At 37.3% G+C, this 23,288-nt stretch overlaps 1 protein-coding gene across 1 annotated transcript; it reads left to right on the top strand.

Moving 5' to 3' along the window:
- The first annotated feature begins 238 nt into the window (after positions 1-238).
- Positions 239-16,188, top strand: MED30 (mediator complex subunit 30). The gene is made up of 4 exons (XM_010988435.3): positions 239-564; positions 4,276-4,434; positions 6,455-6,559; positions 15,565-16,188. The coding sequence occupies exons 1-4, from the start codon at positions 388-390 to the stop codon at positions 15,658-15,660; spliced, it is 537 nt and encodes a 178-aa protein (XP_010986737.1). The 5' UTR covers positions 239-387; the 3' UTR covers positions 15,661-16,188.
- The last annotated feature ends 7,100 nt before the right edge of the window (positions 16,189-23,288 follow it).

Here is a 23,288-nt window from a genome sequence, read left to right as displayed (position 1 = left end):
ATTAGGAATTCTAACCACGGGCTGAGACTGGAAAGTAAACTGTGGGAAAGCCCATCGGCCTTCTACCACGCGCACCGCCCCCCTGCCTGGAGAGCAGTCGGTGATTGGCTACTCCACCAGTCCGTCCCGCCCCCGCCCGGGCCCTCCAGCCCAGTCCCGGCCGGCCTTGCGCGGAGACAGGTTCCCAGGGGCTCGCCGAGGGGGCGGCCCCCGTGACGTTGAGGACGCGTTACGTCACGGTAGCGGAAGTCGCTGCCGCTGTTTTGAAATCAGACCGCCGGAATCTTCCAAGCTCCTACCCTCGGCGAGGCCGGCAGCTGCCCAGGGTCAGCCGGCCACGCTGACGCCTACTCTCCGGCCCTGCTGACCTGACCTCGCAGCCGGGCCATGTCCACCCCTCCGTTAGCGGCGTCGGGGATGGCGCCCGGCCCTTTCGCCGGGCCCCAGGCTCAGCAGGCCGCCCGGGAGGTCAACACGGCATCGCTCTGCCGGATCGGGCAGGAGACGGTCCAGGACATCGTGTACCGCACCATGGAGATCTTCCAGCTCCTGAGGAACATGCAGGTGGGAAGGAGGGCGTGCGTGGAGAAAGCAGGATGCTCCTGTGAGGGAAAGGGGTGCTGGCTTGGTCGCTACGTGGGTCCCCTGGGCGTCAGCGCGGCTGCCCTCTGCACACGTCAGGCATAGGGCTGCCCCATTTACATTGAGAAGTGTTCGCCAGTGACGTGTCTGTTCCCGAGAGTCTACAGTGTAAAGATGGTGTTTTCCAGACCGGATTCCTGGAAGGTTGGAGCCATATTTTCTAGATTCGACCAGATTCTGTAGTTTCTAAGAAAACTCTTGTAAAACAGCTTTGTTTTGGTATCATTGACATATAGTAAAATGCATTTAGTTAAAATTTTGACATGTTTATACTTTTGAAACCATCATTCATCACTCCACAGCTTCCTCATGCCCCTTTGAAATGTTTACTTTTGGCCTTCTATGCACAGGCAGTCTCTGGTTTGCGTTCTGGCACCATAAATTAGTTTTCATTTTCTAGAGTTTCATATAAATGGAATCATACACTATGTAATCTTTTTTTTTTTTTTTAAGTCTGGTCTCACTTTTAAGACTATCAATAAGCCAGTGAAATAAAATTCAAGGAGAATCCAAGAGAAGATATGAAATCTTTGGTAATTGTTTTAAAAATTAATAGATTAATATCTTAAATAATTAAGGTATGGATTAAATGATCTCTCAGAATTTAGCAAATATTTATTTTTAACCTGATGTATGCAAAGTACTGAAGTCGAATTAGTAGAGCTAATAGCTAATATTGGTCAAGTACTTTTCTTGGTCAGGTAAACTGTTAGAAGAACAGTTCTAAGAAGTATTTTTATCCCTATTTTACAGTTAAGGAAACTGAGTTTACCTTTTGCCATACATATGTATTTTTTTAAGGTAGCCGAATGTATCAGTCTTTTAAGGTTCAATGTCTAAATTAGGAAGTCCTTCCCAACTCCAAAATCAGGAAAAATTCTGTTTTGTTTCAATTAAAACGTTGATCCACCTGGAATTTATCCTAGTATAAAGTGTTAGGCGTGGCCCCAGCCTTACTTTTCCCAAAAGGTTGGTTGAATAATTCGTTTTCCTCCCACATTGATTTCAGATGCTACTTCATACAGATGAATCAGTTTCTGGATGCTGTGTTCCACTTGGCTGCCTTCTTTTATGTAGCAATGACAAACTTTCTTATATTTATTGAGACTCTATGAAGTGTTTACACTTATTTTTCAAAACTGCCCTGGCTATTCTTGCTTATTTTTTCACATGTACTTTAGAATAAGCTTATGAGTTCTGAGAAAAACCTGTTAGTGTTTTTATTCAGTTGACTTAACCTAGAGAGACTTTACATCCATATGATGTTCAGTCTTATTAACTAAGAACATGCAATATCCTTTTTTGTGTCCCTATGAAGTAAATTAAGTTTTCATCTTTATCTTGACATTTTTAAGTCAAATATTTTATCTGGAAATGTTATCTTTATTGTTGCTGTTGTAAATGGGGTCTACTTCCTTCCTCATTTTCTTTTGTTTTTATATATGAAAGCAAAGCTATTGTTTTCTGTGTATTAATTGTGTATCCATCTCTTTCTTGACTTCCTTTATTGATAGTAGCACTTTATCATGTCATTTGTAAATAGTGATGATTATACCACATCCTTTTTAATGTTTCAGCTTTTTTTCTTCTCTAATTGCATTTGCCAATGCCTCCATAAGTGTTCACTGATAGTATTAGTGGTCTTGGTAGACATCCTGTTCTGTTCCTGACTCTAGTGCAGATGCTTTTAACCTTCCCACATTAACCATGGTGTTAACTTTTTAACTGAGATAAATGTATTTTATCATGGTGAGGAATTTTTATTAAGAGTTTTGTATTTGTTTCAAGAATGGATGCTGAATTTAGTTGAATGCCTTTTTAGTGTCTGCAGGTATGACTATATATTTATTTATAGATATTCATCAGTATTCATGAGTGAGATGGTTATTGATGTGCTTGTTAGCTAAATATCTACATTATAATGTATACCAAGAGATCTTAGGTATTATTGTAACTCATATTCTGTGGTATAGGAAACTTGTCTCTTTTATGTTCACTGCTCCACCCCAGCTTCTAGAACAGTGCCTGACACATGAAAAGTATAAATTTTTTTAAAGTATTGTTCCCTTGAGAAGCTGGTGCTTTATATGAAAACTAATACCCAGACTTATTATACTCCTTAACATCACACAAAACAGAAAGCAGGGACCCTTTGAAACTCTTCTTTGATCTGTTAATGTTTGTGAAAGTTCATAAATCGAAAGGTCATCAGAAACCCTACATTGTATTGGGGGGAGAACTCTTTAACTTTAAACTCTTTTGATTAATTCTGTCTTTGGTATTTTACCACATTTCTTTGAGGTATCATCCTCAGAGTGTTTTAATACTTCAGAATTTCTAAAAATCCCAATAAAAATGGATTTCAAATAATTTCAGAAGATCTGTCTTCTTAACTTGTAAACCATAACATTACAGGAAATTTGGAAAAGAGAGAAAAGAAGAAAATGAATTATTAGGCCTATCTCCCTATTACATCTTTTATCAACTGTTACACCTTTAAATAACTATGTATAGGCCTTTCCAGTCTTTTTTTCTCCCATGTTTATGGTTTCACCTACATGTAACGCTAGTGTGTCTTGTTTTCTTTTTCCTCTAGACATTGTATTGAGCATTATTTTTCTTTTTGCATTCCTACCTCATCTGTTTAAAAAAGAAAAAAATGATGAACTGAGGTTTAGAAAGACTGGACTGATCTTCTAGCTGTTAGTAATTAGGGTCTTGGTTTTAAGCCACTTATAATGAAATTACCTCATTTACTATAAAACATGGTACAAATATTGTTAATTCTAATTTTAGGATGATTTCACAGGTCAAATTGTGGGAATAAAATACTGTAAAGATGTACAGAGAAAGGAAGATTTTGTTCCTGAGTTTCAGCACTGCACAAAGAGTGCATTTAGTTCTGAATAAGTAGTAGTTGATTTCATTTATCTGTGATTTTATCATTTCAGTATTATTTTTGGCTTCTTTTGATAAAAATCCCTGAATTAAAAATATATAAGCATCCAAGTCAGAGTTATGAACATAGCAGTCACTTGTAATAATTTATTCATGACGTTCAAGTACAGATTGATTTGTACCTGTATCTCCTGCTATTGATTTCTTTTTAAAGTAAAACCTTTGGTGGCAGATTTATGTTGTAATGCATGCCTTAACCATCAATTATCTTACCAGAGTTAAGGTATTTTCTTCTTTTTCTTCTGCTAAAAGTTCCTGATACTCACTTTTTTCTTCTTTTTCTTTAAATTGTATTTTGTTTTTAACCTCCTGGTTGAGTTCAGCAGCTTGCTGCCTTTATATAATAGTTTAGTATTATTAAAATTGTGCATTCTTTTTAAAGTTATAATACAAAGTTGTAATATAAATATAGTCAAAAATCAGAGGGGAAAGTATTTCAACTGGTTAGAGAGGCTTATCGCAGTCTTTTCTCGAGCTGCTTTGCAGTCCTACAATTAGCCAAGGAGCTAATTAATTAATGAGTGTGTTATTACTCTTAAATTCTTAAAACTGCACTTGATTTAACTGTGAGGAACAGTTTCTTTTATGCATTGCTTTAGAAATGCTTCTGTTTGCTAGCTTTACTTAAAAAAATCTTGATTTTCATTACTTTACATTTTCATTCTGTCTGAGAAGCTGCCAAATGGTGTCACTTATCATACTGGAACCTATCAAGACCGGTTAGCAAAGCTCCAGGATCACCTTCGCCAACTTTCCATCCTCTTCAGGAAGCTGAGATTGGTCTACGACAAATGCAATGAAAACTGCGGAGGGATGGATCCTATCCCAGTGGAGGCAAGTTCGGCGGAGGGAGGAGGAATGTGGGGTGTAAGGTTGTCTCCAGACGCCGGCAGGTTTTTCCTTTCTCTCTTTCTCCTACTTTCACAATATTTCCAGATTTTGTATTATATTGGTGTTTGACTAGAGAAGATGAAAATATTGTATGTGTATATATATATACACACACACACATCCACACATATATACATTCACACACATATATAGAGAAGGAGAATTAGTACTATCTTTTCATGTTAATAACTTCTTGTAGACTTTAACATCCAGGATTATAGTGAGTTTTTGCTGTTGGGAGGAGAGGGTTGCCTGTGGCAATTTTTATACTTGTCAGTGTCTCCTTTTAATCAAATCAGTGCCTAATTTTTTTTATTAGGAGTTTTAATAGTACTGTAAAATACTTTAAAAATGGTTTTCATGTAAGTTCTTTACAGGTAAAAAGGTTATATTTTTATCACTATTAATTTAGATTAGCTTAGTGGAATCACTCTAGTTTTAAAATATATTTTTCAAATTTAATCTCAGGTCATAGATACATTTTAATTAATTAAGTATATGATATTTTTATAGCTGGCCCTTTCCTGTTGACAAGTTCTGTCTCTGCTGCCAGAGGTAGTTGGGGAGGTTTGGCTGTTCTCTCATGACAAATGAAGAACAATTTCACATGATCAGTACTTTCTGTTTTGGGTGATCAGCACATAAGGAGTGAACAGAGAAAGAGTAAACTGCAATAGTGCCTGAGAATAAGTGGTCAAAGATGTGAAAGAAAGATAAGAAACATGGTTGACACTGACAGATGCTGCAGAGAAGTCAAGGAGAATAAGGAATGAGAACTGTCCAGCAGATTTTGCTAGAGGAAAATTGTTGGTATATTTGAAACAGTGAAATGGTAGCAACAAGAAGTCAGATCTCAGTGGGTTGAAGATTAAACAGGAAGCAAGGAACTGGAGGCAGCAAGTGGATATCTGTCTTATAAGAAGCTTAAATTAAAAATGAGAGAGGAGAGCAGTAGATGAAAGGAGGGATGGCACTGAGGATTTGGGGCTTTCTTCCTCCAAATGGGAAAGACCATTCGAGGTTTAGATGATAAAGGAAGGAAACAGTAGGGAGAAGTTGGATGGAATGAATAATGAAGACCAGGAGGGCAGAGGAATCTAGGCACAGCAGGAATGGAGACTAACTGTCTTCAGGAGGAAGGACCCCTCTGCTTGCATCAGGATAGGAGAGCAGAAAGGAATAAAGTAGTTGTGGATGTGGGCAAGTTTATATTTGTCCCACAAATTCAAAGTTTGATCAGACTGACTTCTGGTTGTACCAATTACTTGCCTCTAGCCTGTTCCTGCATTGGTAATGTAAGATGGTAGAGACTAGATGATTCCTGAAGTCTCTTGTCACGTCTGCAAGGGGCTGCATCAAATAAACTTCATCACAAACCATACATTTAATTATAATTCTGCTAGAAGCTTCATTTATTTGTAAATGTTTTCTCTTACAAAAAAATATTCTCCCAACTGAAAGACATAAGATACCTAGAAACCTATGTAGACATGGAGGTTCTTGATAGCAAGTAAATAACATTTGTACATTACACCTCCACGAAGTTCCTTTCTTCCTAGTATAGATGAAGGAAAACCTGTTCTCTCTCAATGGACTGTAAGTTTCCTTGGAGTAGGAGTCATAACTTATTTGTCACCATTTTTGCAGTGTCTCCTCACCTAGTATCTGGCAATTAAATATTTGCTAATTGAGTGAGTAGGATATTACTTAACTGCATGTGATGTCTCATACTATAAGGACTATTTTACAAAAGAAACCTGAAAACTATTGTAGAGAATGCACTGAAATGCCTGACTTCTAATGCTGTCATTTAGGCCATCATCTGAATTAAGATGCATTTTTATGTTCTTAAAAGAAAAGTAGAAAAATTGACCTTAATCAGATGAATTGCATTATCTATACCAGTATTACTGGAAATTGTGTGTCATATTTTTGACTTGTAACTTCTGTATGTCACTCCTAGCAACTTATTCCATATGTGGAAGAAGATGGCTCGAAGAATGACGATCGGGCTGGCCCACCTCGTTTTGCCAGTGAAGAGAGGCGAGAAATTGCTGAAGTAAATAAAGTGAGTTGTTAGTCTATATATTTTATTGTTTCTGAATTATTGATACAAATTACAAGGAAGTCTTTGTAACTCAAAAACATAATGTGAATTACAGAACTACATGAAGTTGTGGCTGTGGCAAATTCAGCCTACATAGAATACAAGCCAGAACTCAAAGGGAGGCAGAAATTACCACCTGAACAGTCAGACGTGAGACTGCGGAATTCAGGCAACAGCACTCTTACAAAATCCTCAGAGGCGGCTCAGTCACAACCCATTTACGTTTTCCTTTTCTAGGCAGCATTGCAGCTCTCTAGCTTACAGCGTATCTGGAGCAGCAAATGATAAAAATTTACAAATAAGAAATATGAATGTCTCAACATCTGAGTAAGAAATTGACAGAGTTGTCAGAGCACCACCCTATCCCACTGTCCACTGCTCGAGTACTTAACTTGAATTTATTGCTGAATGGTTTCATAAGTCCAGAAGGTACTGTTCAGATAGTTCTCATGAAACAGAGAGAAATAAGAAGTGTTGTCAGTCCCTTCTGTGGTGGAAACGTGGCCCAGGCTTACTAGAACCTAACCAACACACTAAATATAACTACCAATTTCACTCTTTCACTTAAAAATACACACCCTGCCTCCTGCCCTCTCCTGAAATTCTTAATGCTAGTTAGTAGAATTTCATCGGGGTATTAACAATTAATCCACCACAGCCATAGAGGGTTTCTTGAGGTATGGGAGGATAATGCAGTTTACATATATAATATGTAATATCAGTAGATTAAATTGGAAAAAATGTTTTTCTCAAATCTAAAGGAGGTTTGATAGAATTCAGTTTTGTTGCTGTTTCAAAGAATGCTTAAAACTATTAAGATGTCTTTAAAAAAAAAAAACCTTTTTATTTCAGATAAGTAACCAACATTTTTCATAGAGGTGTGAAATACAGGACTAGTCCTATTAAAAACAGGCATAAAATAAGATGCCTTACACCACTATGTTTAATATTGTTTTAGAAGTTATAGACAGTGAAACAGAAATAAACTTTAGGAAACAGGGTTTATAATGTTATGTACAGAACTGTTAAGTTTGTTAATCTTGTACATAACATCATAACTCAAGCTTCTTAACCTCAAAGAAACTCATTGATTAACAAGTAGAATTAGTAAGAGTTTGATAAAAGGACTTAATACAGGACTAATACCATTTACCTAGAATGCTATATACCAGTTAGATTAGGCTGAATACAAGACTGATGTCATTTTCTTACAATGCTATAAACCAATTAGACTATAAGATCCTGTTCACAGACGTAGAAGCAAATATTAAGTAGTTAGGAATTATCTTGATGATACATGTGGCTAAACTTACTAAGATACATAAAAGAAGTTTTGAATAATTGAAAGAACACATTAAGTTCTGTGTGGGCAATATTCTAAAAATGCCAGTCTCGATTATTTCCTAGGTTTAATGCAGTAACAATCTAAATCCAAATATGAATTCTCCTGGAAGTACACAAAAAGAGTGAGATTTCAGTGCAACACCAATCAAAAAACAAATCCAAATAAAATTCAAATTGGAATTATTTTTTCTTGAGAGCATACCAAAATATATATATTTTTAATTCTGATAAGAGTAATAAAACAGAACTCTTTGCTCTGAAAATTAAAACGTGATATGAAGCATATTACAAAAAAAAAAATTAAGTGTGAAATACTGGCACAAGAATAGACAGGTTAGTAAAGTAATAGAAAAAAACCTGTCTTCCTATTGTATATGATAATTTAATATGACAGAAGAGGGATTGTGTGAAAAATTAGGCTTTAAAAATAGGAACTTTTGCAGAAAATTAAGCTAGCTTTTACATTATACCATGTGTCAAAATGAATTTCGGAGTTTACAATAAAACCTGCAAAACGAAATATTGGAAAATTAAAAGAAAAATGTATGTCAAAACTTAGGAGAAAAGAAAGACGGATAGATTTTATAAAAGAAAATTTTTAGTTTTTTTTTTTAAGGAGAAATACAAATTAAGAAGACTGTTTCCAGCAAATTTGACAGTAGTGAGCATAAAGAATTTACAGCAGGGAATTGGTAGGGGATTAGGAACTTTAAATTTAGACCTTGAAGAATAAATGGTGTTTAGTCATCCAGAGATATGAGACATTCAGTTATTAAGAAGTGTTATATGTTTCTGTTGGTAATCTATGTATTAATTCACAATGGAGGCCTCCTATTATATTTCTCTGTAGTAAGGATATTATTTATAAAATGCAATGAAATGTATATATAAATAGACCACCACTGTAATGATAACTTTAAAAGTACCACATGTGACATAAATATAATTTGTTCTCTACTACATACGATTTTGTAATATTTGGGGGGAAAAAAAGCTTGTGTAAATTCAGAAGGTATAATTTTTTATAAATATATGTTTCATTTCACTTTTCATTTCTCTAAGTTCCCCTTTTTTCTAATACGATGGCTTAAAAAATAAACTGTTCTTCATTTTTTTGAAAGACTTTTCACATAATCAGAATATGGTGATACTCTGACAGTGTATAATCAAAAAACTTTTACTAGCTATTGACCTAGAATTTTGTGAATTTTCATGAAGGATATAATTGATACAAAGGATATGATATATAAAAGAATTTTTCTCCACATGAGGATGTAGCTCTCTTTACAGTCTCTCTCTGTCCTGGACCCACCTACATACTTCCTTTCCCCCAACCCTTCAATGCAGTTATGCCATAATTGGGATTTGATAAATATTCTGTGTTCATATTATTATAGCACATAAATACTGCTTATTGCTAAGCCACATAGTAAACTAACATTAACATTTCCTTGAACAATCTTTTTGTTTTCCTGGAGTTAATAATTAACTTCTATATTTTAAAGAAATCTTGGTTAGTTCTTTATGCATCTGTGGCAGCACCTCAGTACTGTTTTCCATCTTCCCAGGGTCAGAATTATTAGACGACTTACAGATTCCTTTTCCCTCCCCCCAGAGTCGTCTGTTTTGCCAGGTCTGGACTGAAAGCTCTCTAGTCCTGCTGTTCAGCCACTGTCCCGAGCCTTTCCTTCACCTATTCTGTTGCTTTCACTATTTCCTCAATCTCCTGTCTTCCTCTTTCTTGCTTTATTTACTCCCTTCTTGGTAAGTTCAGTGGCTTCTTCAGAAGGAATGCAGGGAGTTAAGTTTTTAGTCTCCACTTATCTGTCCAGTTGATCATTTGGCTGGATATAAAATTCTATGTTGTAAATTCATTTCCCTCAGAAATTAGAAGGTATTCTTCCATAATCTTCTCATACAGGGTTTGGCAAACTTTAAAGGACCAGATAGTAAATATTTCAGGCTTTGTGAGATACACATGGTCCTTGCTGTGATGTAAAAACCATCCTCAACTCATGGGCCTTAACAAAGACAGGTCTTGTGCCACAGTTTGCCAACCCCTGTCTGTTCTGCTTTGTTGTCTTTGCAGATGGAGGCTCTAAAAGGTCTGGTGAGCATCTGATGCTTAAACGCATGAGCCTTTTATATTTGGGAGTGGGGCAGGAGAAAGCTAATCACAGGCTTTGTGAGTTAGCTTCATCAAAGCGAGGTTGGGAAGCAAGTTGGCCTTTGCTGAGGTTTTTTTTCTTTAGGGCTATTTAATTTTCTTCAGAAAAGAATCTTCCAGTGCCCTACATAGGGTGATATTCTCCTGTCCACTTGCCTTCTGCTGTGCTGCTGACACTGAAACCACAGCTGTTTTGGTTTAGTTTCACAGGAAACAAACCTCCTGTTCCCTGAAAGATGGGGCAGGACACAGGAGAGGGTGCTCAGTCACCTATTGGTGAGGAGTGGGGGTGAGCACCTGGGACTCTCACTAGTCCCTGAAGCTGTTTCCCTCCCATTTTCGTCCCTGGGCCTCAGATGGTGACTCTGCAATGTCACCCGTCTCCAGTTCTCCACGGAGGACTAGCTCTGTTCTCAGTGGCATCCTTCCTGCATCACTTGGGCTGTACAGTAGTTCCTCCCACATCATTTACTCCTCCCTTCTACTTTTCATCTTAAAATGCGCCACCTGGCATCTACTGTTGTCTCCATTCTGATCATTTTTCACATCACATGGATTTATAGCTTTTTCATTCCCCTCCTGCCATTTTATTAGGGTCTGAGAAAAAAGAAAAGATAAACACATGTATTCAGTCCACAGTGTTTATCTGTAACAGGTTTATTTCAGTACACAGAATAGACAGTATTTCTGAAGGTTTACCTATTTATGTAATAAAAGCCTGTATTTTAAATTCCGTGTTCCCATTTATGCTTCAGGCATTTGAGAACTCTTCAGTTTTGATCATACCATTTCAGTCTGCTGAATTTACTGTTGTATGTGCTTCTAACTTTGGGGTAAACCTTATTTTAGTTAACATAGTGTCAAACTGAAGATTATTACAAAGAGGAAATAATTCATTAAATGTTTTAAATTAAACTTTAAAGCTTAGCCCTGTATTTCTATGGGAATTAGTTTTTTAAAAGAGAATTTAGAGAGAAAGCATCCTCCCTTGAGGAGCAGGGGAAATACCTATTTGATGGGCCTCAGGGCTCTCTCTTACTTCCTGGCAATTGTTACAATAACTTGAAACAAAACTGGAGAACTAAGTGGTAAACAGAAGCAAAAAAAAAAAAAAAACGAGAGAGGACTAAGATTCGGTTAACTCAAATTGAAATCCCTCTCAAAAAAAGCAGAAGCAAATAAAGTTAATAGTTAAAAACTAAGCCAAATGGATTTTTGACCCAAAGAGGTTTTTAATTCATTCCTTAAATAAAACATAAATGTGAATTGAATATAATACATATTCTGACTGTTAACCAAGTTATCTTGTATAATCAGTGCTACTAATGTATTTTATTCTTTTCCCCCAACTTTTTCCAATTTTGTACCTCCCTTTAGAAAGTAAGATTAAAATATACTTGAAAAATTTTAAAACACTGAGTAAGCTCATGATCAATTAATATATTTTTCTGCCTTAATGGCACACACACCTGAGTGTTTCTGTGGGAAATGTTTAATAGCTACCTTCAGATGGTAAAATGTTGGCCTAATCTAATTTCATAATCACATAGATGCTATTAAAAATAGTCTAAATTCGTTGATTTAATTTTTTCAGCTACACTTGACCCTTGAACAACAGGTGTTCTGTGAATCCACTTAAATGCTGTTTTTTTCCAATAAAATACTACAGTACTACACAATTCACAGTTAACTCAATCTGTGGATGCAGAATGATGGAAACAGAGGGCTGACTGTGGGACTGAAGCACCCCTGGATTTCGGTACCGCGGCAGGTCCTGGAGCCAGTCCCCCGCATTGTTCAAGGGTTAGCTGTGTATCATTGTGTACTTGAAATTGGACAGAACAACATAATTGATGGTGTGTTTACTATTTAATCTATATGGTCTGTCTGATTTCTAACAACATCTATAACATTAATGCCTAACAAAAAGCCATGAGACTTTGGGGCATGAAATTTGTAATCAGTATGTGATGGAAATCATCAGATGACAGAACTAGATGCATATTTTTGGCTTTTTAAAATACTTTATTTTCTCTTCGTATGTCCTGGAATTCATAAGCCCTAATACTCAAGTAAAAGATGAACACTTGTTTGAGACTGTGTTTTAAGGCTGCAGAATGAGTTCTATTTTGCTTAAAACTATTCTGTTGATGGTAAAGTGAAATTCAGAGATATGTGGGTGGTTTTTACAGAGTTGATATAAAATTGAGTCCATGCATTTTGAAATTAAAGTATTTCTGACCACCTGTCACAGCCTTTGTATGAATATTAAATTACATGTATGACTTAGCATAAACATTTTTTAAGTATCTACTCTACTTACACATTCACCTGTTAACATAACAAATTAGGCACAGCTGATGGATTTTGATAATCGCGCTGTCAACCTCTGTTAAAATCAATCAGTAGCAAGACTGTATATATTAAATCCTGTATCATGCCATGAAAATTTATTTACAATTTAGCCACTAATAAGCATAACTGTCACCTTGGCTGTTGATATGTTCATGATGTGTTTTGGCTCTAGCTATTTTACTTGTATGCTAATTTTTAAATTTAAAACTGTGTGGACTCTTTGAGACAAACTATCCAAATGCCTTATGTCATACTTTAGAAAATTTTTACTATTCCCTAGAGTTGAATATTATTTTGAAAATATCCCACATTTTCCAATGATGCAACCATTGTGGGAGCCTTCTATAACCTCTGTTTTGATGTTGATTTGAAAGTCTCATACTTTAACCACTCAAGAAGATAATTTTATTACTTCTAGTTGCTCCTTAATTTATACTGAAAATGTGATCCCTAAGCTTGTTTCACCAGACTTGGCCTTTCTTTTTTTGAATGGTCTTCAACTGTTTCAAAAACTGAAACCCCTCCTCTTCTTCCCCGTGGGCACAGATTCATCACCACTGAAACTGCTTAAGAGATGCCATCCCACACATTTGCCCAGTTAGTCTTTTTTGTTGTTGCAGTTTAACTCGTATTTCTCCTGTGTCAGGAATTGTTCTGGGTCCCGCTTACCCACCAACAAGCCTAAATTTATGCTCCTTCCACTCTTGGCTCACCATCTTTTCTAGACCCCAGTCAAAAGTGTTCTCCTTGTTTTCTCACTTTACCAGCTGGGGATCCACAGCATCTGATATGTTTCCTCCACCATATGCCTTAACCAGATTATAGTCTATTTTGGGGCATTATCTTCCTCCTACTTGATGCTGAATTTCTTCAAGGCAAGGACCATTTCTTACTCATTTTAATTCCCTTACAATGCCTAACCCAGAGCCAGGCACCTCACATACCCTCAGTAAATATTTATGGAACAAAATGTATTACACGCTCAGAATTCTATTCCAAAGGGAAGTTTTGAAATTTTTAAAAAGGGCCATATTCAAGATACGTCAGAAAGTACTAATTCAAATAAATTTTTTTTTTAAATCAACTTATATTCTTGCTGTTCCTTTTAGTCTTAATCAGTTGTTCTTCTCCACATCCCTCCCCAAAAAATTAGAATTGAGCAGGGAATCATGGTCACTGAAGTCTCTCATGGCTTAGGCAGGTGATGGCTCAGTAGAAGAGGGCAGCTGACTTTTGAACCATTTTGAAGCCATGAATTAGTTTCCTGAACTAAAGCTACTGGTTTTCATTACACGTGTCTGTGTAACTGATTGTGATCTTACATGCGGGTGTAGAGTTGAACTGGCAAGGGCCTAGTAGCTTATATAATCCCATTTCCTAGACAAGAAAAGTGAGGATAAGGAGCTTGTCTAAAATCACATAGCAAGTTAGAGGCAAAGTTAGACCTGAGGTTTCCAGCCTCCCAACACAGCACATTTACTCTCATATTCCTCTTCTGCTGCTACCCTTTGTTGCTGGCAGAAGGGTCAAGTTTCCTGCTCTCTAGGATGACAAAGACTTTATGGGCTTGGTACTGGTCATTCAGTCATTCGTCACCTCACCCAGTTATCTGGGTCCATTTGGTTAGGTAATATTTACAATTGCTTAAAAAACTACCACATACTTATGACAAAAGAACTTAGAAGATGGGCCATGTGAGAACTGAACAAGGAGACAGAGTACCTAAAATGCTACCTGATAGTCTCTTTCTCCCCAGTACTATGTTAGCTTTATGGCTCTGTGTACTGAACACACACCCTGAGTACTGTCTGGTCATGTTTCATCTGACTGTGTTGTGTTAATCCTTTTTTCAAATATGAATTAAATTTAATTAATATTAAACATTAAAGTCTCTGCAAATTGCTTTTCTGTTTTCCAATAAGAATTTCTTCATTCTCCCTTTTAGTTTCTTACCTCCCGTTACCTCTCTAACTCTAGACAGAGGTAATATGAGTAACTGACTTATTTAATCTTATTTTTTATTTCATTGAAGAGCAAACTAAGATTTTTAGGTCTCTTTATAAAGAACATGTACTACTTTATCTGGAGGTATTTTAATATAGTATCTTTAAAATTAGCTGATTCAATACATTATTTCCCAATGTAATGTTTCCAAAGGTTACTTAATAGTAATGATTATCATAATAACTAGCAAAAACACTTTGACTAGAAAGTCTCTATTTTTACCTTGTTTTACCTAAGCAGACATTGGATTTGAAGAAAGTATATTTGTAAACTGTGGTCTAGTAAAAACCCAGACCTAGAGATGCAGAGACACCAGCCATGCGCACTCAGGGCCTCCAGCAGGCCTTAGCTGTGAAGATCTTCTTGGGGCTGTGCCACCTTGTCTTCAGTTTCCAGAATCAGACACAGGTCGCACTACATGCTGTGTTCCATGACTTCTGCCACATGTTTGAAAGACCAGTTGCATCATGCGTTGCGTTTTTATTATATTCTATATTCTGTATTGATGGTTTATGTTCTGTGCCTACTGGTAACATTGGTTGAATGCTTGCTTATATGCCACGTACAGTTCTAACACTTTACATGAATCAAATCTTTTAATCCTCATAATAACTAAACCTACCTCATAAGAGTTGTTATCCCCATATTTCTGACATGGAAACTGAGGCACAGAGAGGGTAAGTAACTTGGCCAACATCATATATTTAGTTGGTGAAGGAGCTGAGTATAAACCCAGAGAATCTGGCTCTAGGGTTTGTGCTCTTAATCATTACATTATGCGGTGTTTCGGAAAACCTATGTACTTAGGTTTTATGACAATGAAATATTTAGCTTATTTTCTTTGGTGGTAGAAGTGGAGGGGTAAGAGGGGTGGGGGCTGGAGCCACAGGCTTCCTTGGTCTGAACTGGAATTCATTAAGCCTTTTAGTGAGTATCTGTGGCCAGAAAAAGATTGAGACCTTCTGCCTTAAGGAAATATTTGTAAAGCTTAATTTCTGTCTGGATCATTAGCATTCTAACTTATGACACTTTAATCTTCTAACTTCATGGTCTATATTTCATGAAACATTTTTGATAAATTCTTTTGTTTCTACAGAAACTCAAACAGAAGAATCAACAGCTGAAGCAAATTATGGATCAATTACGAAATCTCATCTGGGATATAAATGCCATGTTAGCAATGAGGAACTAAACTGATATTTAAATTTCCGGCTTTACACATGTTACACCATTTTTTTCCCCTCAAGTATTTTTTTTTTCCTTTGAAGGAGATTATTTATCTGCTGTTATTCTAGTCACTAGAATTAAAGTTCCTATTTTTTACATTGTGGTTTTACATTAAAGTATTCACTGGGGATTTTTTTTAAGCTATTGATTCTGTGAAAGATTATTGTAATAAACTTTGGTAGGGTTTATTTTTGGTTAATTTTCATGAATAATTCTTTTTTAAAAACAAGTTTTATAAATTTCTAAATTTGATCAGTGGTTGTTCTGTTCATTTCATTACCCTTTTAGGGAAAAAGTTTTAAACATTTTTGCAGATGAAAATATCAAGTACAGTCAATCAGTGGTACAAATTAGAATTAAACATGTAAGTTACCATTTCAGCTTAATTTTTTAAATTTAGTTTGAGTCTCAAACAATTTAAAATGAGAAAACAGGTACCTTGTATACTGCTTTAAGTAGATGAAAATTAAAATTACTTTTATTGTGTTTTCAATTGTTTGGTCTGAATTGGAATGATATGCCTCTAAAAGGAGAGAAAAATAATTTGAAGATGGCACAAACTAAAATAACAGTATGTGCTTACTTGCTAACCTACTTTTGGTCAAGAAGCTATCCCCTATCTGATTTTTCAGATATATCCTAAAGTAATCTCAAGCACATTTTGGAAACAGTGAATTTTTCAGAGTTTAAATGATATGGCTCCATATGACAAGTGCTTTTGTAGACTAGCAGTCAGTCTATAGTAATAAGTCCTTTGTAGTCTGCCTACAGGAGGAGCTGGTCTCTCAGATTATAAATAATGTATCCTCAAGTAAGAGAGTCGGGTTCTTCTCAGAAAGGACTTTTTCCAGCCTGATCCAGAAGCCCCCCCGCCTTCTGGCCTGGATTTGACTCAGGCTATTTGACTTCTCTTGGATATGGATTCTCTGGAGGGTACCAGCTTCCTCTGGGGAGGGGACCTGGGTGGTTGAGGATGAGAGTAAGGAAGATGTTTACTTTTCATTGTATACCCTTTCGTACCTCTGGAATTTTATAGCATGTGTAAATATGGCCTATTCAAAAAATAGGTAAAATTTCTTTTTTAGTTACACAGATTCTCACCTATAACAAGTGGCAGAAGCATAAGAAGACAAGCCAAACCACGGGGGCAGCTTTAGACCCTCTAAGTGTACATTCATCAGAGCAAGTTCTCCTGAGCAAGCCCAGTGTTAGTTGAGTGGGGGGTTGTTTCTGTCCACAGTGGGAAGCACAGCAGTTATAAAGCAGAAGGTACAAGTTAGAATTAGGACCAATAATTCAGTCTACCCCAGTAGTCTGCAGCATCTAAGGGTATTATAGTTCACTTAGCCTATCACCTGTTGTGCATGTAGGGTTTTTAACAGGTGTTCAATGTATGAGTCTTTGCATGGTAGACTGAAGAGCCAGAAAGGCAATTCAATCATGATGTGTGATCTTGGGCAAGGACATCTCAGTATTCTTGACGGTAAAATAATATGTGGGATTAGGCGAGCTTATATTCTGTGTTAGAATTTTGGCTGCAAATGTTTGAAACCCAATTCCAAATGGCTTAAGCCAAAAAGGGAATTTATTAGTTTCTGTAGCAAGAAAGGATGCTTGAGAAGAGCTCACAGAGGCAAAGAAAAACTACAAAAACCAAGGCTTCAAGGATTAGAATCAAGATTTAATGCCCCAGGATTCTCTTTGCCCACCCCTAATTTTCACTCTATCTTTGCTCCATTCTCTCTTACTGCAGACAGGCTTTTTCCAAATGGAAGGAAAGATGGTCTTCCACTGGCTTGCTTTTTTGTCTTTTCGGTACCCTGACCACAGAAGCTGGGCCACTTCTCCTCTTGCTCTAAATGGACCCTGATTAGCTCAGCTCGGGTCATACCACCAACCTTCGGACAAACTGTTGTGTGAGTGGGTACTACGATTAGATTCATCCAGTTTATAAGCCCATCTCTGTGGCCAGGAATTGGATGTGGGAGTCATGGAAAAGTTACTGAGCAAGGAATAAATACTAGGGAAAAAAAGCACCAATCAGAAAAGTTTGCAAGAAAAACATAAAACATTGGCAACCACAGTCTACTGATGTTCTTCCTTGGTTTTAATACTATCTTAGATAATACGAGTTATTCAACTCTCAAAAACCCAAGAAAAGTTCAGAGAAAACTAAATGCATCATTGACTATCTTGAGAAAATTATTAATTTTATTTTTTTCTGAATTTGTGGACTTCTGTGTTGACATTTTTCTTTGCAGCTGTTTTTTTGGCGGCTGTTTCAATTAACTGCAACGTGATCTTATTAGGTCTTGGTTAGTGTTGCATAGGTTAAAGCAGAGATGGGAAAGAGCGAAGAAAAAAATAAAATGAAAGCTCCAGCATCCTGCTAATGAAATTATCTTTAAAATGATTTAGAAACCTAAGGCCCTGATCATTCAGACATTAGCCCCATTGGCATCATTACAAGCCAAAATGTGTTAACTTGACATTTTGATATAGTTCCAGTTTGAGTAATTCATTTTCTTTCCGTAAATTCCCAAGGAAGCTTAAGTTAGATACAGGAATCTTTCAGCCTTAAACTAAAATGTATGCTTTGTCCTAAAGCTAAAAACCTTTGTTATCCTGAGTGTTCTTAAATTTGTCCAACTGGATGCCTTAACATTTTTTCCTATTCCTTTAAAACATTTGTGGACCAAGGACTGATTTTTTTAAGCCTAAATTGAAAGATATTCCAGATATATATATATATACACATTTTTTAACATGGTAGCAGTCTTGAATTGTCTCATATCTTTTTAACTTAAAGAAGTAGAGTTAATATATTTAAGTTTATATTTTTACATTGGGTTGAATTGTACACTAAATGTATTTACATTAATAAATGTATGAATGTACTGATGATTTATGCATTCTTCCCCCCAATTTTTACTGTTTACAATATGTAATTTGGATTCAAAAAACAGCTCAAAACTTACAAAGAAAACCTGTATTTTCTCTGTACTTTGAGGTCTTATTCTTCTATGACACAGGATCACCAGATCAAGTGGCACGCTCCTGGTTAGAACAACCTTAACCTCTTTTTGAGGCAGTACCTCTTCAAGTTTAGGGTGCACAGAAATCAACTTGAGTGCACTTTTAAAAATGCAGATTTTGGATTTAGCGCAAATTTACTGAAACAGAATCTCTTAAGGTAGGGTCTAAAAGTCTGCATATTTAATAACAAGTTTTCCAGGAGATCTGTCACTGATGCTGAAAAAATATTTTTCTATGCAGTTTAGTGATAGTCATTATGAGTATTTTAACATGAAAAACTGTTCAAAAATAGCAGTATTGATACAAAATGTTTTATGACATCTTAGAGTTCTAGCCTTTTGAGTACTGAAAAATAATACTCCATATGAGCAGTTCTCAGCCTTGGCTGAGCACTGCAGTCATCTGGGGAAACAGTAAAGTCCTCTGTGCTGCAGCCACACAACAGGCCAATGAAGTCCGCATTCTGGGGTGGGATCCAGGCACCCATGTGTTTTAAAGCTTCCCAGGTGATTCCAGTCTGCAGCCAAGGTAAGAACCACTGCTGTATGTAGATTTATAGGCATGGAAAGCATCTTGAGGGACGGATTTTTCCAGTAATAGTTGAGTACTTAGAGCAAAGATCTTCAAGAGGACAAAATCCTAACTCACCTATACACAAATGTAAAGATACTTGACTAACTCTACACTCTTGGGTGGCAGGCAAAGAGCCCTCCTCTCGTCATCCACAATCAGATACCCCTTAGGGAAAATAAAAGAGAAAACACCATACAGTAAACAACTTCTAGAGGCAAAGGAAAAGGGGACTGATGCGTCACCTTCCATCCTTCTAGGTCATAATAATCCAAGACATTAAAAAAGGCTGGGTGAAGTCAAAAGGAAGATGACATTTCTACTTGTTCCCTGCTCCATGCTGAATGCAGCCAGGTCTTGTTTTACACTGGTAAGATAACTAGCCTGGATTTATAATTTACTCATCTAACACCTGTTTGTTGATCACCTACAGATTCTAGGCACCAGGTTAGGAGCTGGGTATACTAAGATGGAAAGGATCCTTTGCTCCAAGGTTACGGAACACAAGCTAGAAGACAGATGCCATACACACAAACTCTAGGCTTGGCAGGGGATTTCTCCACATGCACAAATTGGCTGCTCACCATCCAACCAACCCAAAGAACCAATGATCTGTTTTTATTAGCGCAGATCACAGAGCTCAAGTGAGAGGTCTCCTTCCCAGGGGGGTCCACACCTAAAGAATATCTCTGTGGTTAAGAAGTTATGGCTAGGAATGCTCAGACCTGTAACGATCTAAATATACAAGAAGGCAATGCTATAAAAATGTTCAGGTCCGGAAATGAGAATGTAGCACAGCTTTAATTGCCGTGAGGTGAGGGAAATAGCTTTCAAAACAGCTTTGGGAGGAGGAGGAAGAAATTTGTACAAGGCTCAGTACTTAAAATCTACAGATGGCATCGCTAAGAAATAAATCAATTAAAGAATGCAAAGTGTAAACAGAAACATAAATGTGAATTAAAACCATACAAACTTGAAGTTATATATGAAGTAAGTATTTTAACCACTGGTACTAAAATTTTAAATTGAATTCTGTGATGAGACAGAAAACTGGTATAATTGCCTGAGTAAAAGGGTGGTTTGAGAATTACAGCTGGTGAGGAAAAAATAAATGTGTTTCTGTTTTCGATAGACAGTAAAAAGCAAGACGGATGAACAAAAAGGGCTTGCCAAGGTACCAACAATAGTCCAGGTGAGAAATAACTAAAGCATAAAACAGAGTTGTAGCAAGTTTATTTGCTCGCCCATCGTGATGGATTCCTACACGCTGCTTGTATGCCAGGCTGTAGCAATGCAGTCTGTTGGCCAAGTGAGGTCAGAGAGTTTGGGGCAATTCCTGGAGCTGCTAGCCTCTCTGTTCTGAACTTTTTTTTTTCTCCTGAACCCTCTGAAGGATTTCTGTACAAGTATTGGGTTATTCACTTGTTTACAAGACTCTCTGCATTTGTCGGGAAGGAGGATGGGAGTTGACAGGAAAGGGTCTTCTCCTTCCAGATGGTGAGAGAAGTATCTCGGCTCCTAGAGAATTCTCACCCTATGAGGCTGAGTCCTGAACAGTGGAGAGAGTGGGGACCCAGAGATAAAATCTCTGCATCCCAGCTCTGCTGCTTACCAGCTGGACCCTTGGGCAAATTTTTCAGCTTATGTTTTGGTTTCCCCTTCTGTAAAAGGGACAAATAGTATGTTCTCTTATGGATTTTACTTTTAAACAGCTCTTAAAACTGGAAAGTTTATGTTTACAAGAGCTAAATACTTAAAATCTACCACTGCCTCACCTAACAATCAACTTTGTCAATTACAAGGATGACATGAGATGAGGGTTTAGTTTGGTGCCCCCACAGAGAGGGGAAAGGAATGCATAGATGTCAGATATCATTATCTTTGCTTGGAGTTCAGTCCAAAATAAAGATGGAAGGATAAATTCATCATCATTTACTTCCCCCGCCCTACAACCAGGTCTTCCTCCAACTGCCTCCAACAAAGCAGCACTAAAGTTTCCCCACACTCAGTGGAAAATTTAAATCTCAATTAGATGCACTGCCGTTTTAATTTTCTCTGTCAGCAGAGCCCTTCCTCCTCAGCCTACCCTGAGCTTGTTCCATCCCATGTGTTTCCTTCCATCACTTCTGTCCAGTCAGCCTCCAATTTCTAGCTACGTTTTATTCTAAACGCTAACCTCCCAGAGACACACCCAGGCAGCTCCAATGGCTGCCCTTCAGGAGGCTCCACTTCTAGTTTACCGATGTCTCATGGTGGCGAATCCAGGGTTAGCCTCCTCCTGAACTGGATGCCCTGGCCTCCCTTCCTCCCATCTGGTTAAATTCTTAGCAATCCTTCAAGCTCATCTGAAACCCACTAGAGGCCCTAACATCTTTCCACACTGACTGCCAATATCTCTGAGCTCTGTGAACTCATGGGTCAATCATACCCCACCTTCTGCTCTTATGTTTCCGCTTCATGTATGGGCTCTGTCTGTCCAGGCAGATGGAAAGCTCCCTGGGATTCAAATTAATTTCCCCCCTTCCGGGACCCAACACAATGCTATGACCACATACAATCAATTAACAGGAGTCAAGCTTGCTTGAATCAAAATACATTTTAGGCCATAAGTTCTCACTGATTAGGAAATGAACTTTGTATTTTGTACATTGCCTTAAGCAGTTGTTTCTTTTTTTTTTTATTACACTTGATGCAAGAAACAATACTTTTGTGGTCAAAGTAATTTCTATATTAATGAATAAATATATATATTAATGAAAGTGTTACAGAAACGACAGGCCAGCCAAGAAACAAGCACCACTCGGAGGGTTGGAGTAGTCAGATGTATTACACCAGTGCGCTCAGAGGGGCTTCTGCTCCGAAGCTCTGAGCACCTCCAAGACGTGCGCATGAGGTTTTATAGGTAAAGTGCAAGCTTGGGATATTCGGCCAATAGGCATGGAACAGCTTTAGCAGCATCATTATCACAAAAGTGGAGGCAGGGAGGCAGCAAACCAACATTCCAAAGCCAGATATATCTCTCTGAAAATCCAGCTGGCTAGCAAAAAACATGAACAGCAAACCAACACTAATTAACTTAGATTTACGAGTTAGTCCAGCAGAACTCAGATCAGTATTCCGATACTTAGATTTGTAAGTTATCTTGTTAGCCCAGCCCAGCTTTTCCTTCACAAAAGCACTGTTATTAATGATTGATACCCATAAAATTAAAGACAAGCCAAAAATCTTAGAATAAGCTTCTACATTATGATTTCAAGAGCAGTTCAAACTCATTTACTGAGGCCCTTCTATGACAGTCAGTATATAGAGTAATATTTTACATACATTAAGTCACTATGTCATTAAAACAATCATACGAGAAAGACATTAATATTCCCTTTCTACAGATCAAGAAAAGAAAGGGGGTGAGGACTGAAAGCAAAGAATACATTTTTCCTTGGAGAATTAATCACAGAGAATCAACAAAAATAAAAGATTTTGTGTGCCAGGCCTTGATCTACAGGTAATAATCCATTTAGTCTGCACAACTTCATCAATTAGGATCTATTTAATTAATTCTCCCACTTAACAGACCAGGAAGCCGAAGCCCAGAGAAGTTAAATCACTGGCCCCAGGCCACTCAGCTAGGAAGTAGCTGAACTGGATTCAAATCTCAGTCTGGCTCTGAAGTCCTCATCCTTAACTAGTATATGGATTACAAGACATGGACATAATATGTGTGTGGTATTAAAATCTGAATGCCTCTGGAAGACCTAGATCTTGAACTCATCTTAGCCATCAGCTGAACCCTTACAGACAGACAGACACACACACACACACACACACACACAAACACACACACACACAATGTGATAATATGCCTACAGCCCTTAGCATGGGCCTGGTTTATACAAGCACTTGGTAAACGCCAAGCACTGCCACCCCTGTGTTCCCTCCTGGTGGAATGGAATGACCAGTCCCTAGTACAGAACAATGGAATCTTGCTTG

Source organism: Camelus dromedarius, chromosome 20 (assembly GCF_036321535.1).
Source record: "Camelus dromedarius isolate mCamDro1 chromosome 20, mCamDro1.pat, whole genome shotgun sequence".
In the NCBI taxonomy this organism is placed as follows: domain Eukaryota; kingdom Metazoa; phylum Chordata; class Mammalia; order Artiodactyla; family Camelidae; genus Camelus; species Camelus dromedarius.
The sequence above is the reverse complement of the archived record's forward strand: the minus strand, read 5'-3'. Positions and strand labels throughout refer to the sequence as shown.